Here is a 26921-nt window from a genome sequence, read left to right on the forward strand (position 1 = left end):
ACACAAGTAAGTGCCAGGACACCCAGGACTCACCTTATTTACCATCCATCATCCTTGTCCCATGGGAGCTGGCATCAGGGCAGGCATCACAGGACTGCACCCAGGGCCTGGCTGCCCTCCTGGGGCTGTTGCTCCTGTCAACACTTTTAATGCTGGACTCAAAAATGAGTGAAGCTCCTGCTGGTTACTCAGCTGTTTGCTTTCATCCCTTGCCAGAAATATGCCCATTTGGTTCAGGCAGGCAAAACGGGGGGAGAAATGTGTAAAATGGCATTTATGTGCCTGCACCCACAGCCTGTGCTGCCCTGGGCCAGTTAAAGTACTGGTTGCCTTGCTTTTCCCAGTTTGGACCCATATTTCTTTCAAAACCCCATTCAGATGCTTTTGGCACATCTCACGTGGGAAGTGATGGGCCCCGAGGACAGAGATGTGGCCACCACCACTGCCCCACAGTGCCTATTGCTCCCAGCGAGGTTGGTGGCCCCTGCCTGGCACACAGCAGCACGCTTCCCTTGCACATGGCTTGGGATCAGTTTGCTCTGGAAGGGTGAAAGCCTCATTGTAAGCTTCCCGGCCACTGGAATTCCTCCCCTGGGTGCCAAGGGGAATGTCTGCACAAACCCAGAAGGAAAAGCCTGGAAAGCTCCTTTCTGTGTTTCTCCCTGCCCTCTCCTGGGTGCATGGCTGTGCAGACAGTGGTGCTGGACCATGCCCATGGGATGCTCGACTCCTCCTGGATCACAGCTGCTCAGACACCTCCAGCTCCCCAAACAGGCGGATTTCAGCCCTGGGACCAACAGCAAAACAGCCCCAGTTGTACAAACCCCAGGTTAAGCAAACAGGAATGTGCAGCCCAGGCCAGGCCCCATTCAAACGAGCCCTGTTCAGGGGTGGTGGGGCTGGAAGCAGATGTGTTGACTCCGGCCTCCTTCCCTACCTGGAGACCCAGGAGCATCGGCAGCACTGGGACACAGGGCTGTGCTTGTCCTCAGGGCTGAGTCACAGAGCCCACACAGCAGCTCCAGCAAGGAGCTATTTTGGGTTCCTCAGTAAACCTGTGGCTTTCTGCAGGCAAGCCTGATACAACAGGGTTTTATGGGTGGCTTTGATCTTTTCTTTCCCCTTGCAAGAAGAACCATGTGCAGCAGAAGGTGCTAACAAGGAATCGATTATGATAAACCACCCCAGGCACTTGCTGGCTGTTGCAGACACCAGCCACATCATGCTCTCACTTCCCTCCCATCACTGTGATTTGGGCTCACCAAGTAAAACCCACACAGTGGGACAATTTGGGGTGATTTTAAACACAGATGAGGGGAGGCTCCAAACAGGAGGGACAAGGGCAATTCAGGGTGAGGTGATCCCAGGGTGTTTGGGTCAGCGAAAACAACACCAACACCTACCCCAAACTAACCCTGATGTTTGTTCACCTTTCTCCCACATTCTATTGCTGATGATTCCTGGAGCAGCCTGGCAATAGAAATCAGTGCCCAGGCAAGGCTGTGATGAGAGAGATGAACAGAAAGAAAGACGAGAAGAATCAGAGCACAACAGCAGGTTGGCTGGGAGCCTTCTGTAAAATACGTGTAAGCAAGGGTAAGGGTAAAAAATACAGAGAGAGGCAAGAGATATTGTTTGTAAGGGAGCTGCTGCTCTCTCTCTTCCCCAGCTGGTCCCTCTAGACCTTGCTCATCCTCCTCCATCAGTCCCGCATGGGGTATGGCCAATTCCTGTCTTCATAGAACTTCTTCAGGCCCTTGAGGTTGACAGGGGGGAAGTAAGGGCCGAGCCTCTTCCGAATCCACCACTTCCCCTCGCTGGCATGCTTTCCCCCGGGTTGGCTGAATTTGTACTTGAAGTGTTCCCCTCGGATCCACCTGCAGAGAGACAAAGCACAGCCGCATCAGGAGGGGATGGCAATGCTGCCGAGTGAAGGTGGAAAGGCACTGGTCCATATTTACAGGCCCTGGGAGCGGAGGTTTTCCATAGCTGGATGGAGAAATGAGCTTGCTGGTGCTCAGCCTGGCTGGCTCCTGCACCCTGGTGCTCCATTCATCCGTCCTTGGGATGCTCATATTCAGAAGCAGTGATGCAGCCATCCCTGCCGGAGTGAGGCAGTGAGGAGCTCCTGCACTCCTCTTAGAATGCCAGACTGATTTGTGTTGGAAGGGAACTTAAAGCTCAGTCAGCTCCAACCCCTCCCATGGACAAGGACACCTTCCACTGGACCAGGCTGCTCCAAGCCCAGTCCAACCTGGCCTTGAACACAGCTTCTCTGGGCACCCTGTGCTTGCGCCGCAGAACCCTCACAGGGATGCAACTTAATAATGATGCACCAGGCAGAGGAGCTTTAACAGCTCCTTGTGCACTCCCACCACTACCAGCAGCTCCATACACCTCTCTACAACCAAGATTGAAAGAAAAACAGCAGGAAAATTGTTTTCTAAGAGGAACTACAGAGAGTTTCAGCCTGAGACATTTCTAGGTATAGAGCTTAACTCCAGCCCCAGCATCCCTCAGCCCCAGCCCACGGCTGCTCCTTCTGCTCCACAGCTTATTAGCAGAGCTCCGAGCGCATCTGTTTTCTGGCTGCCCTGGGAGCTGCCAGAAAAGGAGCTTTGCAAACAGTGCAGAAAGAAGCATTCATCAGTGTCGCCAAACACATTCGGAGCCTGACCGTGCTGCTCGGTTCGGTCCCGCTTGATGTAGGGCATGCTGACAAGAGAAGGAGTAACACCCCGGTCCTCCAGCGATGTGGTCCCTGTTTGCAGAGTGCATCGCTGCCTTTGCTGGCTAAGTTCATAAAATAAGCCACAAAATAAAAATGTCAAAGTCATGTCAATGCTCATTTAAACCTGCTTTGCTTCACTACTAAAATACAAACCCTGCTACTGAGCAGGGCACAGGGCTCCCGCAGCTGCTCGCTGCACCTCGGGCAGCCATAAAGTTCCTTCCTACCCCTACAATAATTAGGGATGACTCCTGTATATTTGCTATTAGTGCTCACCTTCGGAACGCTGCCTCCAATGGGAGACTGGAGACAACAGAGTAAAAGGTCTGCTGTCATCATCACACCTCGACATCTCAATTCAGATCTTTCTGGGTACCCACATGGGTGATACAGCAGCGATCCTCCTAACACAGCACATGCACACGGAGCTGTTCCTCACGCCCATCACTTGCTGCTGCCTTGCAGCAACCCACAGTAAATCTGTTTTCTGATTGTCTCCTGGCTGGAATGAAAGCAGGAAAAATATCCCCATGCTTCCCCCTCTGCTGAGGATAAATGGGTGGATCCAAGGAATGCCAGGTTAAAGCATTTGGAGCTGCACAAGGACAGCTCTGATTTAAACAATGGGTTAAGGCTGAGTGCTGAGGGAAGAGTGGGGATGGAGATGTCCCCCAGTTCCATACTGCTCCACAGCAGAGCCTCCCCAGCATTCCCCCTTCCTGCCTGCTGATAGGAGCCGCAGGGAGGCAGGATACCAGCCCCCAAATACAGGAAGGTCAATGGGAAAAGGCAGAGGTGATGCCTCAGTGCTGGCTGGGGCTCAGGGTGCACAAACCTGCATCTCATCACCATAAATGCTGCCCTGCAGCTGCTCCTTCATTACAACCGGGGCTGCTTCTGCACCTTCTCTCCCTCCTCTTTGCTGAGGCTGCTCAAAGTCAAACGGGGGCTGAAGTGTTGCTCCCACAGTGTTTACTTCACAGCAGCACAAAGTTTCCTGTTAATAATGAGACATTACAGAGCAGCAGCATTCCCATGGGTCTGGGTCGCCTCCAGGCTCCTGCCTGGGATGCCTGGAGATTTCCAACCTGCTTCCTTGCTTTCTTGAAGTCAAAACCCCACATCCACCTCCCCAAAAAGCTTCAGGGGATGATTTTATGTCAGCTCCTCTCCTGCTCGATGCTTCCCTCTGCCTCCCACACTGGGGATTCAGGGGGTTTCTTCACTAAGCAACTGCAGAGCATCTACCAAGCTGGACCCATCTCCATGTATACCCATGATGTGGGGATAATGGGGTGCCCCATGCAGAAGGAGCTATCTGCAAACCCCATCAGGCAGAATTCCCATTTTCTAGATGGGGATGCAGAGCACAGAGAGCAGTTGACTGGGATGCCTCAGGAGATGTCAGGTCTCTGCACCAGACACAGAAGCGCCTTCTCCCCAACCTCAAGGACTGTCCTATAACCCCTCTGGAATGAAAATTTCCTCATCCCTTTCGAACAGGCTTTGCCCACACTAAATAACACCTATCATCTGATTTGGTATGATTTTTCCCATATGTTCTCTGTCTATTAAAATGCTCATTATCAAAGGGGTTGACATGTAAAACTAGAACCGTGTGAGCATTAAAGCAACCACATGCAACTGAAGATGCATTTTTGTGGCATAAAGTTTGCCTTTCTGACTATGTTTCAAACCCTTCTGTTCGGAGCCTAAAAAAGAACCTAAAGAGTGCCCCCCTCAAACCCCCGATTTCTAAATTCAGCCACAGTCTTGTCCCAGCCACAATCACCCTGCTTCCCCCAGCACGCTCCATCTGAGCCATGATCTGCTGTGCTGTGATGCATGGTGCACATCAGGATGACAAGATCCATGGAGGAGGAACCTGCACAGCTCTGTAGGCTGTGGAGCTTGTAAACTCCACGCTGCGATCTTCTAGGAGCTGAACCACTCACCCAGTGATGAGTTATAAAGCTCTGGAACACCACAACCTCAGGGCTCCTGCACCACCAGCACTTCTCTGGGATCCAGGACACAAAAGTTGAAGGTTTCTGGGAAGTGGAGGTAGCAAAGAGCCTTCACACAGCTACAGCAACCAAAATGTGGAGAAACTGCAATGGAAATACCTCTGTGCAGCAGAATACCTCTTAGTATCAGAATCTGGAGGACGACAGGAGTATCTGCACGCTGTGCTATCCATTCTCTCAATCCGTCCCATGGTTAGTGGGAGAAACATGGAAAACCTGGAACCTTTCCTTGCAAGACTCAAGTATGTAAAAGCTGAAGAGTTTAATACTCACCAGAGCCTCTAATTTCAGGGCTCACAGAGTTTACAAGCATCACTTGGAGCCCTGGACAGCTTGTAACTCAGGTGTGATGCTCGCATGCAGTCACCTGCATCCCAAGATACCACTACAAGCTACAGCTCACCTTATCAGCAACTGCTTGTGTTTTGTGCAGCTCTGTGGCTCAAAGACCTTCTGGCTGGTGGAAGAGATCCATAGGTCTCTGAGCCCCTCTGATGCAGGAGACCACCAGCATGCATGAACCATACTTGCTGCTCCAGAGACATGGGAACATCCTCAAGAAGGTCATGAAGAAGTTATCTGACTTCATCTACATCAAAAGGAGTCTAATGCCACATGGGTCACTCATGCTGGGAGAAGGATGGACAAGACTCCTGTTTCAGAGGAGACAGACAGAAAGGTCAGGAAGGACAATCCCGGCTGCAAGCAGTTTCCCAGGATTTATGGAGCAAACACAACTGGCAGCTCCTCCTGGCTCCCTGGGAAGCACCAGAACCAGCTACCACAGCCAGGCAGGAAACGGCTCAGGAGAAGAGTTAGACTGAACCAGGTCAGATCCCTGTGGAAACACACTAGGGATAAATAATCATTTGAGAAGCCAGAATCAATCCTAGAATGGTTTGGGGTGAAGGGACCTTAAAGCTCATCCAGTTCCAACCCCTGCCATGGGCAGGGACACCTTCCACTGGAGCAGCTGCTCCAAGCCCCTGTGTCCAACCTGGCCTTGAGCACTGCCAGGGATGGGGCAGCCACAGCTTCTCTGGGCACCCTGTGCCCAGAATCAAGGTCAGATAAAGCAACTGAAGGCATTTCTCCTCCAGGGGATGGGAAACCCTCTCTGCTATGACCACAACAGGACAAGGGACAGAAAGGCCCCTTTGTCATCTTCTTCTGAGCCTAGTGGAGGCGCTGGCAGAGCGATAACACTGATGCCCATGTAGATGGCTGGAAGAGAGAGGACAGAACCACAAAGATGCCCAGAAGGACCCCACCACCCCACATGGGATACCAGGACCCATCTGCAACCACCCTTCTGGACAAGCACCCTCTCTCCATCACCACCCACATGGGGCATCAGCACCACAGCCTCGGGGAGGGCAGAAAGGCTAAAAATAAAAAGCCTTATTTTTTACATCAATATCTCCATCCCCCAGATGCCCGGTAGCAGCTGCACTGCAGCACTTTCAACATTCGATCATATATCAGCCTCTTATGACATCTTCCAACTGGACGTGTTAGAAATTAGCAGCAAGGCTGGAGTTGGTGGGATGCAGGGCTAAATCTCCCAGACAGCTGTAATTAGTTCCAGAGGGTGCAGCTGTCTCCATGCAACAGCTGAGGGCTTCGAGGGAAACAACCAGAGCCCATGGTTTCTGTTAGAATTAATGGCCTGACAGGCCAAGGCGGGTTGGGAGAGGGAAGAAAGAAACCAAAACATGGGGCGGCTCTCCCATTTTTAGGGGCTTTTTGTGTTGCTCTTGAGGTTCCCCACTCCATTGTAAATCAGGGAGCAAGGGGCAGTGGAAAGTACAAATTCATTACAGTAACAGAGCCTCCATCATCGGCTTTCTTGCTTCTTCGAGCCCTGTTAGTAGGAGGGATCATAAATTCATCTTGGCCCAAGTTTGCAGAATAAGGGCAGTTTTATGGGTTGTTTTTCAATGCTGCTGAGTTTTCTTTGTCCAAGGCTCCTGCGAGGTCTGGGCCTGCAGAACCAGAGCATCCCATGGGCAGTTTCTCCTCAAAACTCTCCTGGGAGATGGCAAAGTGGGGGTTTTCCCCCATGGATAGGTTAGGAAGGGAGGCTGGGGCTACACTGAGAGCAGAGCAAACTTTGGTTTCACTGGAACCAGATGTGATGGGGATGCAGCTGATGCTCCCAATGTAGCCAAGGCAGGAGGTGCCCTCACCAAAGAAGATGCTTCCACAGCTACGGGACAGTCTACACTTCCCCTCACTCAGCTTGAGCTTGTTACCTCTTGTCCTATCACTTACTACTTGAGAGAAGAGAGCAGCCACCTCCTGGCTCCATCCTCTCAGGTAGCTGTAGATGATGAGCTCTGCCATCCCTGACAGTGCTGAAACACCAAGGTTGTTTTTAACCACAAGAAAATCCCTCAAACTTTCAGTCAGGACAATGGGAATATTTCATTCTGGTAATATCAGACACTATAATGTTGATGATAAATTAAAGATATTCTTTTAAATGATAGTATAGAGAGAAACAAGCAGCAAACTGCAATAAAACATTTCACCATGATGAAACTCACTGCGAAAGCCAAAAGGATGTGTTTCTACCTTTTCACCTGTGAGGATCCTGTCACCTCCAGGACAGGTTCATTGCTCGTCCCCTTTGGACCACATGGGGACGTGGAGGGAGACTTGTCTGAATTGCCACAGGGTCAGAGGAGGCACTTGAGATTCAGCCAAACCCAAGTTCAAACCTTGAAGGACTCACATCCCTATGGATGCTCCTAAGCACTGTGCCTGTCTCCCTGAAAGACATTTTGGGAGAGATCTTGCACAACAGAAATGCCATTTCCACCAACATCCCAGTGATGCCCATATCTTCCAACAATCCCATACTCCCTGCTGCTACAACAGCTCAGATTTACCTTCACTCTTTTGGGGTGTCCAAAGCAGAAGCCCCCAAAGTGCCTTCTACACCACTGCAAATGCAAAGCCTCTCCCATGGCTTGGGCTATGTTTCCAGAGCTCCCACAGGGAAGCCCCTACACCTTCTGCCAGGGTCCACAGTGACTTACATGGCCTGAAAATCCAGTCCCAGGTATAAAGCCCAGCAGCTGTGACACAAATGGGCAACCAAATGAGTAAAGGACACCAAACACTGTATCCTTCTTGTGCTCCTGCAGCCAGGTAGCATCAAATGGGAAATGCTGCCTCCATAAATAACACCACCACTACAAATCCAGGTCTTCAGATCCATGTTGGGGCCTTTTTCAACAGAGTGCTACTATAATTGGAATAAAAGTCCTTAAGTGAACATGATTTAATATCAGAGACACCGAACACTTCAGGTCAAAACCAACAAACTGGGGTTTCTTTTTACCTCCTCCTGTAGGCAAAACCCCCAATTTTTGTTTTCTTTTATTGTTGCAGTCTGCTTCCATGATGGTGTGTTAAACACTTATGAATTTCTCAGCCAAAAAGCCCTACCGTTCAGATTTACGAGGGCTGGTGTTTTATGAACTATCCGCTGCCCGAGCATATTTGGTAAATCCACATTCCACAAACATCACTGTGCTTGAAGTAAAGCTTCACACTCAGCTCGGCTGAGGGCTCAACAATACCCTCATTTTTAATCAGTCACCTGTTTCTCATTTTAAGTTTATCACACTTGAAAAAATACTATAATTTCTGGAGTTGTAAAGAAACCTACAAACTTTGGTCTCCGAAATTTCATTTCGAAGGCATTAACTCATTCTGAGAGTCCCTTGGCTATTGAAGGTGTAGAGTTTCCATTAACAGAATAAACTCCGTGGAGTATGGAGTGTAATGTTCTTATGGAAAACAGTCCCTCGCCCTAATTATTTAGTCTAGCAGGGAATGAAAATAATTAAGTCTCAAAATTCCCTTTTGAGTGAAGGGGGGTGGGATATGGTAGGAAAATTAAGCTTTTTTCAATGCAGCTACTGAAGGGAGCTGAGCTGTGGTGGGCACAGAGAATCAGAATCCCAGACTGGTTTGGGTTGAAGGGACCTTAAAGCTCATCCAGTTCCAACCCCTGACATGGGCAGGGACCCCTTCCACTGGAGCAGCTGCTCCAAGCCCCTGTGTCCAACCTGGCCTTGAGCACTGCCAGGGATGGGGCAGCCACAGCTTCTCTGGGCACCCTGTGCCAGCGCCTCAGCATCCTCACAGGGAAGAGCTTCTGCCTAAGATCTAATTATTCTATTAATCTAATTCCATTCATCTAAACCTGTCAGAATGGGGATGAGGCACAAAAGCAGGGAAAAAAGAAGGCAAATGGTCACACAACACAAACAAGGAATGACCACAGAAATGCAAACAACAACAGGCATCAGTGACTGATGGGAGATCCCAGTGCAGGATCCAACCTAGACCCAGCCCAGGGTAGGCTGAGCACCCCCTGTGTTCCCATCCCTCACCTTCACCCCTGGGTGCAATCCTGGTGGTGCCAGTTGTTCCAGGTGCTGGGATTTGGCCCGAATTGTGAGCCACAACTTGGGATGGAGAGTGAAAGGGGGTGTTGGATGTTGGCCTGAGCCCAAACAAGCATTTGTAAATTGTTATTTTTATTTTACGCCACCCAAAAATACCCCAAACCCATGAAAAACTTTGAAAGCAAAGTTAATGCCAGAGCAAAGGCAGCTGCCACATAAACCCAGCGCTGGATCCTGATCTTTTCCTACTATAAACTAGCTGCTAAGGAGTGAAAACAGAGGCTGGGCTTTGGTTAAACCAAGGTAACACATGAATTGAGACCCTGTTCCACAGAATCTATAGCCCCGTGTGTTCAGCTGCATCCATGCTGCTGTGTAATTACTCACTGGACCTGCCTGTGTTCCTCTGAATGCTCTGCAATCCTTATCCTATAAAAGCTAACACAGATAAAGATTTGCTTTAAATTCCTGAACATTTCATTTCCTCACCTGTTAGAGCCTACAATAACTGCCCCCATTCCCCATCTGGAGCAATGCAGTGTTATCCCAGCCCCATCCCACTTCATTATTTTCATTTTAAAATGAGTTCTTGCGTTCAACTACTTTAGTTTCCTTTTTATTAACATCACTGATGCCAGAAAGCAGAGCAGAGATGCAGCCTATGGTAAAGTCTTGCAGGGCAAGATGTGATATACATTTATTGATCCTTAATCTGTTATGATGACTTATTCTCAGCCTCAGACATGATGAATACCAACAGTTTTTGGCACTGGGGGACATGTGATAATAAACAGGCCTGGGATTATCAAATGCTTCTGTTGCTCCATGAACCACAAGAGCTGTTTCTCGCCAGCAGCCACCAGATGGTTCTGGCTGCTGGCACCAGGGGACACCTAATTCAAACTGGTGACTTGGTGTCTAAAGGTCCCAGATCCTGCTAAAATCCCAGCACACATCTTTCTTCTAGTTATTGTTAATAACAGAAATCAATGCACAGGAACATCCTGCAGTGAATGCCACTCAGTGAATTTCTGGCACTGAACCCTAAGGATGAGGGAAGTTTGGTGAGACCCAGGTAATAAATCCACCTGAGATGGAGCCAATGCCATACAGGTTGTATGCAAACCATCTCAGAGGAAGTGCCTTGGTGAAAGGTGGAAGATTTTGGTGTTTTAGCTGGCAAAGGAGTCTCTCCTCAGCAGGTCTGGGGGATGCACTGTGCTAAAGCTGAAAAACATCAGCAGGGTTCAAGAGGAAGTTCATTTCATGGTGCTGTGAACCTTCCTCCCTGTTTGCAGTGCATCCTAAGAGCCTCAAATGGAAAATATTAGCAAGAGCCTAATATTACTTGAGTTGATCCAAAATTCCCTTAAGATGTTTTCTCAGCTAAAAATAACTTCAACAAAATAGAGACTTTTGTGAGAAATTTCTTTTTGTTAAAAACATTCAGTTTTCCTTCTGTGCCTTTCACTTGCTGATGTTTGCTCTGTCTCCTCACTGAAAACACAAACACTTCCAAGACAAGTGTCCACAAAAACAACCATTTCTGCAGGGCTGCTTTGTCTTTGAACCACCTCAGTAGGCCAGTAGGACTGGGGCTCACAAAGTAATCATGGCAAAAAATCTAAGGCCTTTGGGCAGGAAACCACTTCAGTGGTCATGATTCCTGTCCAAGAGAAGCAATGCTGAGCCCTTCACAGACCTGCTTTGGAACAAGCTCAGCCATGGTCCTTGTGTCCCCACTTGGAAGGTATTAAGGTGCTGAGAGCATCAGCTCTTCATGGTGTCCTCATATAAACTCCACTATTTAAAGATCACCTGGGTAAATACAGACCCCAATCTATCAACAGACACCATGTGTGCACAGCCAAGACAGGAACGCCGAGCCCAGGTACATCCAGGTCCTTGATGAAACTCAAAGCTTACCGTGGAGGTTCTCTGCCTGCAAAGGGGTTCGTTGCCATCAAGGACAAGGTTTCCTCTTCCTGGGCCAGCAGCTTCCCAGCCAAGTGGATGATCCATTCATTCTGCTCATAGGTCTTGGGGAAAGAATAGGAAACATAAATGTTAGGTGCTGCTGGGCTTGCTGTGTAGTGTTATTAGTACTAAAGATTCCATGTGGTCTCTGGGGAGAGATTACAAGTGATTCAGGTAGCAAACAATGTGTTGCAGGGAACAGATCCCATGGGATCCAACACCCTGAGGTCTACACCAAGACTTTCTGTCATCTGCAGGGAGAGCTTCACTGAACTTGTCTCATCTGAAAATTGCTCCCAAGGGTATGGACACAACCAATGGTGTGCAAATCACAAAGCTAAATGAGGTGCTTGCTAGCTGAGCTGGGATGGCTCAGCACCTTTCCAGTCTCCCCAGGCTGCAAAGCAGCATCCTTCATCCTGCAAACATCCCCAAAGGAATTCACATCCCAGCTGAGGGACCCAAGAGTGTGCCCATGGCCAGCTGCTCATGACAGAGACTGGTGACAGCCAGGGATTCATCTCCACCCTCACTCAGGCCAGTGACCTCTGCTCAAGGCATGATGCCTAGGTGGGTATTTCTGCCCCTCTGCATCATTCCTGTGCCAGGAAGAAGCCTACAACTGCTGCTGCCAGGAAAACATAGAGCATCACTGGTCCAGGGGACATGCAGCACACACAGAGCCCCTCCTGGGCAAAGGCACCCATTGCCCCTGGTTCTCCCCAACACCCATCAGCTGTGGCTCCTCCAAACCTTGCATCACAAATCAGTTTGTGACTTCAGACATCTCTAACATGACTGGAGCATTCTTACCAATTCTGCACCCCAAATACTTGGTTTAAATAACTTCTTTTGGCAGCAAGCCCCACAGAGGACAGTAATGGGATGTTGTGAAATGCCAATCCATCCATTGTTTTAAATAGGTTACTTTCCCTGTTGTGTTATCCAAGAGAAAACAGAAGAAAGTGACTTCTCTATCCCCAGTTCCTCTCTCTTCTTTACTTCCTTGCATTTCTGTCCTCCTGACACCCCATGCCTGTGCCTTCCCCTTCACCACACAGCCAACTGCAGAGGCAGAACCTGACTGCATTTCCCCCCCTGTAGGAATCCGTGCATCTCACGTCCCTGCTGAAGTTCCATAAAAAGCATTTCCCCTTCTGATTACTTTCTGTGCCTTCTGCTTCCATTATGGTTCTGTTTTCCTCCTTTTCTCATGTGCACCTAAATGGATTTTTGAATGCAAGCAGTAGGGGACACTGTGGGAAAGCGAAACCCAGCAGCTGTACCTGCAGGACTGTGACTAAGGCAGAGCACGAAGGCAAAATCACTCTGCAAAGCTTCCCTAATGGCAAAGTTTGTTATTCCCGTTGCTAAGGGAAGCAGAGGAGAGAAACACCAGAGATGGAGAACATCAAACGCTGGTGGGAAGGCGCATCAAGCAGCGGCTCTGCCTCACAGGGCTCCTCATCTGTGCTCATCACAATTGAGAGGAAAACCACAGTTAGTTAAGACAACAACGTTGTAAGAAAGATTTCTCTCCCCTTCTGCCTGCTTCCATCCTGCCTCACTGTGTGGCTCATTCCAGCATCACCACAGATGGGTGCTGGAGTCAGGGATGCTTCCCACCACCAGTCCCGTGCTTGCTCTGCCCACCCCAAAGCCCCATCTACCCTCTGGTGCATCCCTCTGTTCGCCAGCATCCTGTGCCACCCTGTCTCCCATCTCCTGGTGCAGAAGTGCTGGTGGCTCTCAAGGAGGGACAGGGCAACCTCAGACCCTGTGGGACCAAGGTCACCATGGCCCCAACACAGAGATCATGGTGGGTCCTGGAGCTAGGAGCTTGGCATCATGTGAGATGTTAAACACCAACCTTGCAACTCTGGCAGGGATGCTGCAGCCCTGGTCATGTCATCATGGGACAACTCACACCAAGACACCCATTGTGCCAAGCAACCCCTTGAGAGCTCCATGATGCCTGAGGTGCTTATTTCAGGCCAGGCTTTAAATGGATGCTGGCACCTGGGGCGTCCTTTCCAAGAGGTGAAACAGCAACTGCAGATGACCAAGTATCTCGAGTCAGATCCTCAGCACCCAGTGCCTCCCTGGACATCCCTTTCAGAGTGCTCTGTATGATTCTAAGCTCTATTTGCAGGAGGGCCTGGGAGGTGCGAGGGTCCCTTTGTGCATGCTGGGGACAAGAGAAGAACAGAAAGAGAAATCACCTGACTCCCATAGAGCTTTATGGCGGACCCCAAATCTTCAATGCCTGATTCAAGAGCAGGAGGCTCTGCAGTGGTGGGACTGGCTCCCTGGCTCACACAGTCTCCAAATCATTAATTAGCAGCTCCATGTGCCCCAGAGTTGGACTTCTGGTTTGTAAAGTGTTTTGCTTGTAAAATTTACAACCTGTCTGGCCCCAGCAAAGTCTGTGGTGAGAAATTTCCACCCCGAGCAGCCCCCTGCACTCCCCCCAGCCCCAAGGCTTAGATACCGCACACCACGGATGCTCTGAGTAGTAACAACAGTGCTGTTTAACTCATCACTCTGTAAAGGGATACGGTGGTAAAGGGAGAGAAAAAAGAGCCCAGGAGATCTGGGCTGTGTCCAGGGAAGCATCACACCACAGAGGGGAGGGTGATGGCTCTTGTGTCCATGGATCCAGTGGGACCCAGACTCTGCAGAGTGGCAATGGTCAGGATGGGAGGGATTCCCTGGTACTGACGTTCTGCCAGCTCTGAGTGTGCCAAACAAGAGAGTCATAGCTTGAATCATTCAGTGGATTAACAGTAATAATAACAAAAGCCAGGACAGATGCACACATTGCATCTATCTACACATACTGTGCGTATCAGGTTCATCTTTAGGTTTTGGATCTTCAAAGAGCACAAAGAGAAGCAGCTGGGACTGACCCTGCACCAGCAACATGAGTCCCCAAGCTGCTCTGATTCCATCAAGACACAGGCATGGAAGAAAGGCTCCAACACACACCTCCTGCCCTCCAAAACCTGAGCTGCACGAGTCACTGTGTGAAGCTGAGCAGAGCATCCCTGGGGAGGTGCAGCCCCTCAAAAGGAGGGACATGCCTCCCTCCTTCATCTTTTGAGAGTTTTCTCTCTGTTTTAGCACAGAAAGTAATTAGGGAACCTTAAAAACACAAAAACCCATCATCAACCCAATGAAAATGCATGAGGAAGGACCTTCACCACCAAGCCAAAGCCTTTCCATGTTCACAGTCTACGCAGATCCCCAGTAATGCAAAAGGCACAGTCCTCCAGCAAACCAGATCATCTCCAACTCTCCTTACAATTGGTACCAGCACTCAAGACCCCCAAAAATCAGGCTTTATGTACAACACAGTGGATTAACAGAGAGGACCTGGGACTAGGTGTTAAAACACCACGAGCTTTTACTTCTTGACAGGCTTTCCCTGCCAGTCTCACTGCCTACACTGCTTTGGGATGGGGGTTTCCTCCTCCTTACCCACGCATAGCCCAGCATGGGAGGCTGAGCATCCCTGCACACTGGAAGCCACACTGCCTTCTCACACAGACTTCTCCTTAGCTGTTGATGTTCTCTGACACTTCACCAGTGCATAAGCACATTCTCACCTTGAATACATTAACTTCTATACAGAAGCATTTAATAACTTCACACAATTTAAACCCCAGTCACTGCTAAGTCAGGCAGCAGTGAGGAGCTGGGGCGAAGCAGCCGCAGCAGCGACGGAACTGCAGAGATAACAAAGCAGAAGAGAACATAATCATCACCAAAAATCCATATAAAACCCACCCGGCACTACAGGGAACATGTTCCCAACTGGAATAATAATAATAAGAACCCTTTTCCTCTAGCTTTAATTGGTCATTTAATGAAAAAGGACTGTGGATTAGTGTGGCATTTTATTGAATCTCAGTCCTGGCATAGGCGCACGGGAGGAGGGAAGTATGAGATGCACATGTGGAAACAGCTGGAAACTTGGCAAGGGAGCCCAGCATTATTATTTCACATGGTTGGGAGCCCTGTACCATTTCACCTCGGTGTCGGGGAGTGAGGGTGGATGACAGAGGGGAAGGGGAGGTTTATGTTTCCTGTGCTGTGTCATAAGGAGCATTTTGCATCACAGCCTGCCCGCCACGGGATGGAAAGCTGCAACTCCACCATCCTGGATACTTTCACACAATACTCCCATTGCTGTTTACACTGCTGTAGTTAAGCACATTCAACTGTTGCTGTTTAGGGAGTGTGAGTTATCAGCTTCAGAAACAACCCACATCCCACAGAACAGAGGGTATAACTAATGCATCCCTTTGCTTTCTTACAATATTCCAGCTCACTGCTGTTTGCGACCATCCTGCTTCCCAACTGAATTAACCAAGGAAGGTCAAAGGCTACACCAAGGACATCCCTTCTCATTATCCCCAATAACCACATCCCCTTCTTTCTATTAGTATCCCAAAGAGGCAAGCTGTTTCCCTGCAGGTCTGGCTCAGTGTATAGTATTTCAGCAGGGGCAGTTTCTCAAGCCTCACTAAAAGCCATCCCTTAGTTTGTCCTATTGGAAAATGCCTGGGAAAGCAGCAGGTCCCCGGAGGCAGAGGGTGCAGTGAGAGCACAACAGCTCCAACTGAGGAATAAAAGGCTGTGTGAGAGAAGGGAGCAAGACTTTGGGAACTGGCTCTTAGATCTTGCCTATACAGGGAAATCACACACCTGGCATAGCTCCCGTATCACCTCTGCTTTGGAAAGAAAAGTCACTTTGTTCCAGAATGGAGTCTAGACAGGGAGATACAATAGCCACTGTAGACAAGAATCATTCCCTGCATAGACAAGGTCTCACTGTATTTATACAGCCCGTGGCACGATAGGCTATCGGCCTTATTTGGGTTTCTGGGCACTTCCATCACAAATATGACTCTTAAAGGTGAGCCCCATGATCCAGCCTGCAGGCTGTCCAAATGCAGCCTGGGGGTTTGGAATGATTCATACTCACAGGGAGACAACTCATGATGGTTAAAAGAAGAAAATCAAATCCTTCCACGCTGAACGTGGACCAAACTGGATGAATGCTGCAATGGAAAGTGGAAGTGAACAGAGGCCTGTATTTTTAGAAGGGGGAAGAAAGGAAACGTAAAAGGCTGAGCTTAGTACACTGTGCAGGAGGTTTAGGTTTTATTACGTTACACACGCCTCCTCCTCCATTCTGCTGCCTGTAAGCACCTTCTGGCTGGAAGACCAAGATAACAGAGGCTTGAATCAGGCATTTTACAAAAGTATTAATCTGCCTTCTCTATAAACAGGGGTACCTTTTGTCAGCAGTTCCAGTTCATGTCACAGTGATAATGTGAAGTCTCTGTCACAGCTATCTCCCCATTACCAACCAGGGGAGATCCTCAGAGCATCAGACCCATTGTTGAAGTTTCTCTCTTCTCCTAGGGAGGCAGCTTTAGTTTATAAATAAGCTAACTTACATGTTGTATCTGAAAAACACACATTGCTTCTCAGTGCCTCACAAATACTGCCTGGTGCTGGGTTTGCTGATGGTTTGTGTAGCACACAGTGACCTGGGCCACGGATCTGACACACAGAGACCTTTGGAGCAGCTTCAAGGTACAATGCAACAAGACACTGGGCTTTAAGAACTGATATGAAGATGGCATTAGCTTTGTTATTTTCTGAGCTATTTGGTAAGCACCAAGAATGTGCCTTCACTTTGACCAGATGTAGTCCCCTAACAGAATAAATAACCTTCATGCCACAGTGAGGAAGGGAAAAGCCTTCCCTTTGATTTTTCTTTATTCAGAGCACTGAAGGCTTTCCACTGCTGCCCACTGGTGAGGAGCAAATCTGTAGTAGGATAAACAAGTGGCTTGTGTAAAGTCCAAGCCATCCCACTACCAGGAAAAGTGACCAACGCAAAGCCCCAAAACTATGAGCAGTATTTTGTTTTCTGGCTGCTGTTTATTAACGATGCTGAATCCACCCCCAGCCTGCCAAAAGTTGGAACGCTTCTTGTGCCAGCAGCAAAGCGTAGCTCAGTCTGGGTTGTGATGGCTGGGCTCCTACAAATGCCCACCAGAAATGAGGTATCAATTACAGGAGTGTTGCCATCAGCAGCTGGAGGACTAACTTTGCCTTATTATGGTACCATGTTTGCCTTTTCACACCGTGCTCATCTCATGATGCACACTCAGCCCAAGAGGCTTCCACGGAGCCCATGGGCATCCCCACTCACCCCTCTGTGTCTGCTGAGACCTTCACCAGTTCCATTGCCCTTCTCTGGACCTGCTCCAGCAATAGCATTCATTAAGGGTGCATTAGGTGAATCAGACCTTGGTTTAAACTCCTTTGACGGAGATCATTGATCCAGGGCAACCAACCTCAGCAACAAGCACCTGAACATCAGCTTCTGACCGATAGACACATTACTTCTGCTGAGAGCACCCTGCACAGAGGAGTCCAGGTTACCAGCTGAGTGATGGAGCAAAGAGGTCCCATCCAAGGCGGCTGCTGGGAAACAACTGAAAAGGGCCACACAGATTTCCACAGGCTGCTGCTGGTCTGTGGGAGTTTTTCCCCTTCTACAGACGGGAAGAAGCAACACAGACATGCTTCTGGATGGGTTCTGTCCCTGCCAGAACTAAATGAAGGGCTTCAATTCAGAGCTACAGCACCCTCGGGATGTCGAGACATAGGGAACAAAGAGGGGATTTAGGGAACAAGTGAAAAGGCATATTATATTTAGATAATAAAATTAACATGAGGAAAATTGTTTCCTGGAAAATAATGCCGTGTTACATGACGTATAATTATGGCACTACTGGAATGGTAATTAAGAGGCAGTCAACTAATAACTGCAATCCAGAGGTGGAGCAGCACAGTGGCTGCTCGGTGCCAAGGGCCTGGCCCACCCGAGCTCTGGCTCTTCAAAGGGAATCCTGCAGCTACAGCCAGGGTGGAACGTGTAGCAGGAAACCCGGAGCAGAGGCGTCGTATGTCAAGTGGTGATGAGGTGCAAAGAGGAACCTGTCGGGAGCAGCACAAAGGGATGGTAAATATCTTTCTCCCCAGTCCCCAGCTTTTCTGCAGCCTGTCAGAGCTGGAGATGTCAGCTCCTGACCTGGCCACTGCCAAGGAACTGCAGAACCAGCCCTGGGGCCGCCTGCTTGGGAAGTGATGGGGCAGACGGCGAGCCGTGGTGCAGAAAATAGCCAGAACTTCTAACCCCAAATTGCACTAATCCAGAGGCTGAAGTAACGTGGGTTTATGGACTCTGTAAACTGGTGTATGGGGTTTGCAAAACTTGCCTGGCTGCATTGCTGGATTTCTTCTGGGGTTTTGGCTTCTGGTTTCTCATCCTTTCTGCAGCTCCGTGTGACTCAAGCCTAAGCAGCACCCCAACAGCAGTGAGTTCTCCTGCACGACAGCAGGACAGGCAGCTTTGCCAGGAGCTGGCACCCAAGATACAGCTCACAGCTTGCAAACAAACATTTGGCCACTCTGAATGGGATTTGCTTCCATGCTTAAGCAGGTATCGACATGCCTGAACATCCAGATTTGCTGCCGTGCCTCAGCTACTTGCCTTCCCATGGTTTTCAACAGGAGTCATCCTCACTTTTCAGAAGGTTTTCTTCTCCTTTCCACTCCTTTTGTTAATACCTTTTCTAAGCAGGATCTGGAATTGCTTCATGAAGACCTGTGTGCACCAGGAGCCACGGGAAGGTCCCCAGGGACAAGAGGGGATGAGAGAGTGCTACAGTGGGCACAGGATGCACATGCTGGGACAGAGCAATGGACTCATTTCCACCCAGTGCTGTGCTCCAGAGCTGCACTAACACCTAGCTACACCTCCAGCACCAACCCACCAGAGCAGGAGCCATGCTCCCTCCTCCTGCCAGCACCAGGAGACCCACAGTGCTAATTGCTGCTAATGAGCTGGTGTGGACAGACACCTCATCAGGCACACGCTCCAGCAGCCCCTGGGCCCAGGTGAACAGAAACTCTTGGGGGGACCTTTCAGTGAGTTAAACACTAATAACAAAGAGACAAAGAGCCCATTTCCTCTTCCTCCTCCTCCCCAGGCTGTCCTGTCCATCCCAGTCACTCAGCACCCGACCCAGCTCTGCAGAGAGACAGCACTGGGTGTAACAGCATCAGAGCCTCCACTCGCCTGTGATACATCAGTATTTATGCCCTGTCCTCCTTTGATTTTAAACCTGAGATCACTTTGTGTTTTAAAGCCTTCAGGACATTCCTGCCCTGGAAACAAACAGCCTTACTCCCAACTCAGAAATAACCTTCTCTTGGCATTGCTGGATTTCTCTCCTGCTGCCGAATACAGTCAGATTCAAACCACAAGCTCCCATTCAGCCTTCTGCACCTTTATGTAATGCTGAGCACACTTGGTGGTTTGAGTTTTAACTTTTGCTGTCATTTTGCTGAGGGATAAGCATATCTAATGCAGATTAAATGAAATTCCAGCACACAAGAACTATGGGGGTAAATATAAACCCATGGCCAGAGAGCGACGGTTATGTCATCGCTGAGGAATCCGAACGGCGCCTAAATGAAAATACCACAAAGAAAAGCAAACCCGGAAGTTTGGGGCAGGGGGAGAGGAGTGAGGGAAGAGGAAGATATAGGATACAGGAACAAAGAGAAAAGCCAGGGATAACGTGAGATGGGTTTGCCTCATGCCATTGCTGTAAGCCCCGGTTTTGTAAAACCCGGTCTAAGTTCTTATGCTCACATGAAGGAGATATTGCAGAATAAGCTAAAAGATACAGTAGGGTTAGTCTAACCAGCTTGCCCCTGGTCTAATTTATAGCTGTCACCTGTTTGCTGCTTCTATGTGGGGAAAGTATTTTGAGGGACTCTATGTCTATAGGTAGGCAGTGGAAGCAACTACTGGTGTCCCCAGGGGTGTCCCAGCAGGGATGCAGGCTGGAGTGGGCAGCCAGGGATGCTGCCACCCTGTCACATCCAGAGGCTTTGTCAATGTCTTTAACTCTTATTACTGCAGAGAAACAATTAAAAAGCCTCAGATAAGTTTTCCAAGAGTTTCATTATGCTGTTAGCAGCCATCCTTTAGGAATACAACCCTTTTTTAAACATAATTAACTTAGAAGGGGCTTCAAGTATTCCCTGACCCATCCTAATACATAGTAAAACCATATACATCATTTTTCCTGGTCAAGGGACACCCAAGTCTCAGAAGCCCCAAAGGCATATACCTGGAAGGCAGCAAACCACATCAGCCAGTCCAGGCGGTAGTGGTAGGGGCTGATGAAGCATGGCCTCCTCTTCAAGTTCCCAGGCTTGCATTTGAAGTCAAACTCCTCCCAAACAGCAGCAGGGTCATTGGGATCCAGGCTGGATGTCCCCTGAAGGATGACCTCTGTTCTCTCCTTGGTTATGCTGTGAGATACAACATGATACTGGTTTTTGTCTCAGGTAAAATCAGAGTCAACAAGACAACAGAAGCCAATAGCCTTGTGGTAAGGTTGGATTCTGATGGCTCAAGCTACAGACAAGCTTTATGTCCAGACTTTTCTCCCTCCAGCAGCAAAGGACAGGGAAAACCTCAACTTCCATTCCCTCCCATGCTCCCTATCACACTCCAGTTGTGTCAGTTAAAGGAGGGGAGGTTTCACAGGCAACTGCACACAGAAATCCTGCCTTGCAGGCCCGGCCCCGGGACCTCCATCTGCATGATCAGCAGAGCAGCTTCTAGCTGGGACCACTCCAGCATCCCCTTTGCAAGCCTGGCTGTCCCTGAAGCACCGCTGACCACAGGGTGCGGAGCTCCAGCTCCAACCTTGGATGGCAAAGGGTAGGACACCCTCACCATGAGCCCAGGTCAGCTGGCTGCAATCCCTGAGCTTTGGGGTGGTGGTTGGCCCCATATGGAGTACCCCCCAGGAGCTGGTCTTGGGGCACCATTAACAGCTGTCTCTATGTGCCCAACCATTTCACCATCCTGGCTAGAAGACAGGTCTTGTGGAGCTATTACTCAGCAAGAGGAGGAGGAGGTAACGTGTGAGCCAACACAAACCAAGCCAAGCAAAGCAGAAAATGAAAACAAAAAGGCCCCCCATACCCAGCTGATGTACAGAAACTCAGTTAAAAGCCCCTTAGCTTTATGGCAGGTCACAGGTATTCCCTATAGGGCTTGGTTGGACTCTCTCTGCACAGCAAGGTGGTAGAGCTGTGAGGATGGCAAACTCGAGGCCATGGAAAGCTCATGTGAAAACAGCACCATCAAGTTCCCAATGACCTGTCAGTGACGCTCGCCTACACTGCAGAGCTGTTTTCCATAACGAACATAGAACAGCCTAACCCTGCCTATCAAAGCTGTCCAGCTCCCAACACCCTGCTCACGTTTTACTACTTTGGTCCTTCCTCCTCCAACCCAAGAACTGAAAGCTTGGAAACAGCCTCCACCTTCTCCCCCAATGGCTTCCAGTGATAGATGCTTACAACCCAAGGAATGCTGCACGTCTCTGCTTATAATTGTTACCTACATTTAATAGATTTCTGGATTCTCCAGCCAAGTTCCATATTATTCACTGGGCTGAGTTATGAGCCGTGGCCAGCTGCCCAATGGTTAGAAACACACTGTAAATCAGGGACACCAAATTACTAATAAAAGTATGTTCCTACTGTGTGATTCAAAATATGTCAAGTTTCACATAATCGTATATTCATTATAAGCTGCAATCCTCTTTTTATTGGTTTACATAGGCTGGAATTACAAACATATTACAGCAGCATTTCATCACATGCTCTTTAGGTTCTGGTAACTGTTGAAACAGAAACCATAGACTGAAGAAGAAAAAGAACAACAACCCAAAGAAAACAATCTCCTGTAGCTTCACCACTCCAGCCTTCAAAGAGGTTCAGGGGTTATTTCTCCTTCTCTCACAAAGAAGAAGAAACTTCAGCATTTTCCATAACTAGTGCTTATTTTTACTATATTAAGCATGATAGTTTTAATCCTGGTTTTTTCCTAACTTTTTCTTTCCCCAGAAATTTCTGCTATTTGAATAATGGGGGAAAACATCGTATTAATTTGATGGGCTTCAAAGTGTCCTCTGCATCTCCAGTGCTCACAGAGACCTGCTCCTCCCCTTCATCACCCACTCAGCCAATCCTCCCAACAGCCAACCTGCTTAGAAATCCTATTTAATTACTATTGGCATCTCCTTTGGGACCTTGTCCAGAGACCACTGACCCATGAGCTGCTATCCCACCAGCTCATACCTCTGGGGAACACTCCATGGCCACCATGGTTGTGGCCAAGCCAGAGGTCCATACAAAGAAGACTGGCCCTGTTGCTGTCCCTGGGACAGGCTGTTGTGATGAAGTCCTGTTTCACAGAATCATGGAATGGTTTGTGTTGGAAGGGACCTTAAAGCTCCTCCAGCTCCAACCCCTGCCACAGGCAGGGACCCCTTCCACTGGAGCAGCTGCTCCAAGCCCCTGTGTCCAACCTGGCCTTGAGCACTGCCAGGGATGGGGCAGCCACAGCTTCTCTGGGCACCCTGTGCCAGCGCCTCAGCACCCTCACAGGGAAGAGCTTCTGCCTCAGAGCTCAGCTCAGTCTCCCCTCGGGCAGGTTCAAGCCATTCCCCTTGGCCTGTCCCTACAGGCCCTTGTCCAAAGCTCCTCTCCAGATTTCTTGTAGGCCCCTTTTAGGCACTAGAAGACTCAAGGAAGATGTCTCAGAAGGCAGCAGCCACACTGTTGCTGGGCCTGTCCCCTCAATCTGTCTTAGCCTTTTTTGAGGTCATTTATACTTTCGTCTCCACAATTTCCTGGAGCATGAATCCCCCAAGTCACTTGTTGGAAAAAGCACTTCCTCTTGTTGGCCTAAAACCTGCTACTCAATAGCCTGTGTGAATATTTACATGAGGGAGAACAAATGTGAGCAGGGGAAGAGAAGCTCACCATAAATAAAGCTGGCTGGTGATGGCGAACACTATCCACTGGCTGAACCCTCCTATGGATATTTTCATACCACTATTACATTTGCTACATCAATATCATGAGGTAACTAAGCGTAGCTCGAAGAAAATAAATGATAATTCAGTGGGAAAGAAGCTTGTTCCTTTTCTCCTTCTCTCCCATGCACAGATATTCCAAGTCTATTGGCTATTGGAAGGATTTCTGTGTAGGTTTAAGGCACACACACTGGCTGTTGGACTATCCTGGAGAGAGGAGCAAAGCAAAATGATGTGCACGTACCTCCCGAAAGCTCCGTAGGTATTCACTATCCTGAGAGGGTTGAATGATGTGTTCATGACTTGTCTGGAGTTGAGCAGGTTTAGGACAACCGGGATGCTGAGATATACAATGAGGAGGCCGAAGGAGATGTTCACCACTTTGCGGATATAGCAGCCTGTTTGGGGGACAGAAGCAGATCAGAAGACAGTGATTTCACTGCCAGCAATGGGCTCTGCTCCCCCAGCTCCCCTAAATGACCCCCCCATGGTGGCCAGGGCCCTGCCTGGGTACTTACAGCTGCTCCCAGGCTGGGGCTGACAAACACTCCACCGTAATCAACCTGACCTTGCCAAGGGCCATACACAATCGCTCCCAAGATCTGCCTTTCTCTAAATAGTCTGAGAAAGGGCTGAAAAGAAAAATGTCTAAAATGTCACATTAAACAGAGCTTTTATACAGGGAAAAAACACAGCTGGCACTTGCACCTTGCTCAGAATTGCCCTCCTGGTCTGTAAGCTGTGCATGGAGGGACTCCAGCTCCCCATGGCTGCCCCAAACTCTCACCACCCACACTATTCCTTGCATTTTCCTCCTTCTTGCTCATTACCTCCACTCAAACCTCATTTTCCTTCTGCAAAGTCTCTATTGCTTATCCACACAACATCACTTTGTTATTAGGTTTGCAGGAGCAGCTCAGGGCTGTGCTGGATTTCAGTCTAAGGAGACATTGACTGCAATCAGACAAATAAGCAGATGTGACCTCGGAGGGGTTCCTACCCTTATGGCCATTTTAGATTTATTTAACATCAACAGGCAAAGGATCAGATTCAAAGCAATTGGATGGAGCTTCCCCCTTATCTCTGCAGGAGAGGGATGTTTATTTGAACCTCTCTCAGAAGCTATTAATAATTGTTTAGTCTGAGAACATTTCTGGAGCACATGTGATCTGGAAGGAGCTCACTGAGATGCTTCCACTCTCCCCCTGTGCTGCTGTGGGAGCTCTATGGGGCTGTTGGGCCTCAGAGAGCCTCATTTTCTTGTCTTTAGATGGGCTGAACTTCTTAACCTGTAATTAAAGAAGAGGTACAGACACAGACATGGACCGTGCATGGCCATGACTGTCCTTCAGCAGGTGGTGATTGTCATCATCATGCCCTTGGAGTCACAAATGATCTACATGGTAAGAATGAAGCAAAGCCTGGGGACATGAGCTAATGGGATCTGCATGGAGCAGGCAGGAGCAGAGCACTAGCAAAGGGAATTGGAAGTCTCTGCAGGAATTACACACACACATCAAGGATGTGGTCAAAGCTTTGTAAAATCAGGTCACGAGCAGGTACACTCCTGTCTTCTGCTCTGGTGACCCAGGGGTGAGGGCTCCTCTAAGTCTCTTGTCATCATCACCAGCTCAATATCCTCTGCTTTGTTAGCAGGAAAAAATAGGCAGGAATCCAATTCCACCCAGAACATTACACCCTGCCCTTTACTTATGGATTACCCCTTTGCAAAAGCCCAGAAGGGACACCTGAACCCTCCAGAGCATTGGCACGTACTGATGGTTCTTGTTGCTTGGGCACGTTGGCTCAGTTAAGGTGTTTTCTGGAGAACATCACAGAAAAGGAGCAAGTTCCTCAATAAAAAGGATCTACCTCCTCCTCACGGTGACTCACCAAGTGCCAAACCAAAGAGCTGCCCTTTGGCTTCTCCTCCAGAAAGTGCAACTTAAGGGATGTTTGGGACTAGATGCAAAATCAGAGCTGCTTTAGGTATTCCCAGCCTCTGAAGCAAAGCTACTGGTGGGGGAGATGCTGGTAAAGGTTTCTTCCAGCAAAATATGGAAGATAGGAGACAGAAAGCTTAATGAAACTGCATTAGCCTTGCTGGAACTAAAGCTCCTGGTTAATAACCCCTGTTTCTTGGTGGATGAGAAAGGACTAGAGACAGATGCTGTCTCCTGTTGATATTTTTCATTCTTCTGACAGATGTTTGGTATATTTAAAAATGAGCATCTGTGATTGTTGTTGATATGAGAGGCAATTTGTTGCTTATACGTGGTTTTTAAAACTGCTACAAACACAAGCCTACATCTGTTATGCAGCCCCATGAAAAATATCCCAGTGCTGCTTGTGCAGGGGATCTTCTGGAACAGGGCTGCTTGAAAACTCCCTTCAGAGAAAACACTGGCCACATCGATCCCTTTCCTCCAGTTACACACCCCATTGTATTTGCTTTTCCATATTCCAAGCAGCTATTTGGAATAGGCTTTTCCTGTCAGCAAAAAGGAGTTGTTGGACCCACACTGGATCAAGAACTGATTTAATTCTTTCTAGAAGACCAACCTCATGTCCAGTTACTTAACCAGGGAAGCAAGGTGTTCGTGCAGCCCTAGCACCCATGGGTGCAAAAGGCAGGAGGGCAGATGGGTCACAGGCCAACGTGCCATGGCGCAGAGAGGAGAGCAAATGTGAGAGCTGCTTCTGCACCCAACTTCTAACACAAAATCCTCACCTCAAACTGCACTGGGGGTTTCACCCTTGACTTTGAATCACAGAGTCACAGACTTGTTTAGGATCAGAAGGGAGCTTAAAGCCCATCCAGCTCCAACCCCTGTTGGGTTAGGCAGGGACCCCTTCCACTGGAGCAGCTGCTCCAAGCCCCTGTGTCCAACCTGGCCTTGAGCACTGCCAGGGATGGGGCAGCCACAGCTTCTCTGGGCACCCTGTGCCAGCGCCTCAGCACCCTCACAGGGAACAGCTTCTGCCTAATGCTCAATCTCAATCTTCTCTTTGACAGTTTCAAACCCTTGTTCTGTCCCTTCATGTCCCTGTAAAATGCCTTTGCTTTGGGAATAACTCACCCAGGGGAAGCTTCTCCTTGGCTCCCTCTTTGCTCTGTATCTGCACCACACGCTCTTTCATCCTGGAGCTGAAGAGGAACCCCAGGCTGACATCGTCGAAGCAGGCGATGCTGGGCACCATGGTTAGCCAGTTGAGGAAACTCAGGTTTCCACTGATGACAAGAAGCACCTACATGGGAAAGAAGACAGCATAGGGTGTTGCATCAGCTTAAATGACAAGAGAAAAGTGTGGTAAGGGAACTGTCAGATGGATTTTAGCACCTTAGCACACACTTTGCTGCTTTTCCATGACTGCAGCAGTGATGGCAAACCTCTCCCTCCCTGCCCAGGCTCCAGTGCAAATGTACCCCACTGGCTTGCAATTGCTTTCAGCAGGAGAAAGCTCAGCCAGAGTACAGTGTGACTGGATTTCCATAGAGCTCCTAGGGCTGGCACAGTGGGTCTGTGCTTCCTGCTTATGCTGATGTATCTGTGATAGAAACATTCCTGAACCCCTCCAGGAGGAAACATTGGAGTTTCTAATTGAAGATCTGCATTAAATATGAAAGTGTGGATTTTAGGAGTCCTTTAAAAAGGATTTTAGCTTTTGTTGGCCATTGTGATTGTCCTGCATGTGTAAGGCAGAGAAAGTGGAAAAATCTGAACCTCTGGAAGAGTCTCCATAAGCATCTGCACACATTGGG

General features: G+C 48.9%; 1 protein-coding gene across 2 annotated transcripts in view; it reads right to left on the reverse strand.

The window, feature by feature from the left end:
* Positions 1–1590: 1590 nt before the first annotated feature.
* LMF1 (lipase maturation factor 1) overlaps positions 1591–26921 on the reverse strand; it is a 182816-nt gene continuing 157485 nt past the window's right edge. For both annotated transcript variants that reach the window (XM_034065788.1, XM_034065789.1), the window contains 5 exons: positions 26239–26407; positions 23403–23556; positions 20390–20573; positions 11109–11221; positions 1591–1877 (listed from right to left, as the gene is read on the reverse strand). In XM_034065788.1, the coding sequence (XP_033921679.1) occupies positions 1703–1877; positions 11109–11221; positions 20390–20573; positions 23403–23556; positions 26239–26407 (795 nt within the window). In that variant the 3' untranslated portion in view covers positions 1591–1702. The remainder of the gene's footprint in view (positions 1878–11108; positions 11222–20389; positions 20574–23402; positions 23557–26238; positions 26408–26921) is intronic.

The sequence above is a fragment of the Melopsittacus undulatus genome, chromosome 8, assembly GCF_012275295.1.
Source record: "Melopsittacus undulatus isolate bMelUnd1 chromosome 8, bMelUnd1.mat.Z, whole genome shotgun sequence".
NCBI classification, from domain to species: Eukaryota; Metazoa; Chordata; class Aves; order Psittaciformes; family Psittaculidae; genus Melopsittacus; species Melopsittacus undulatus.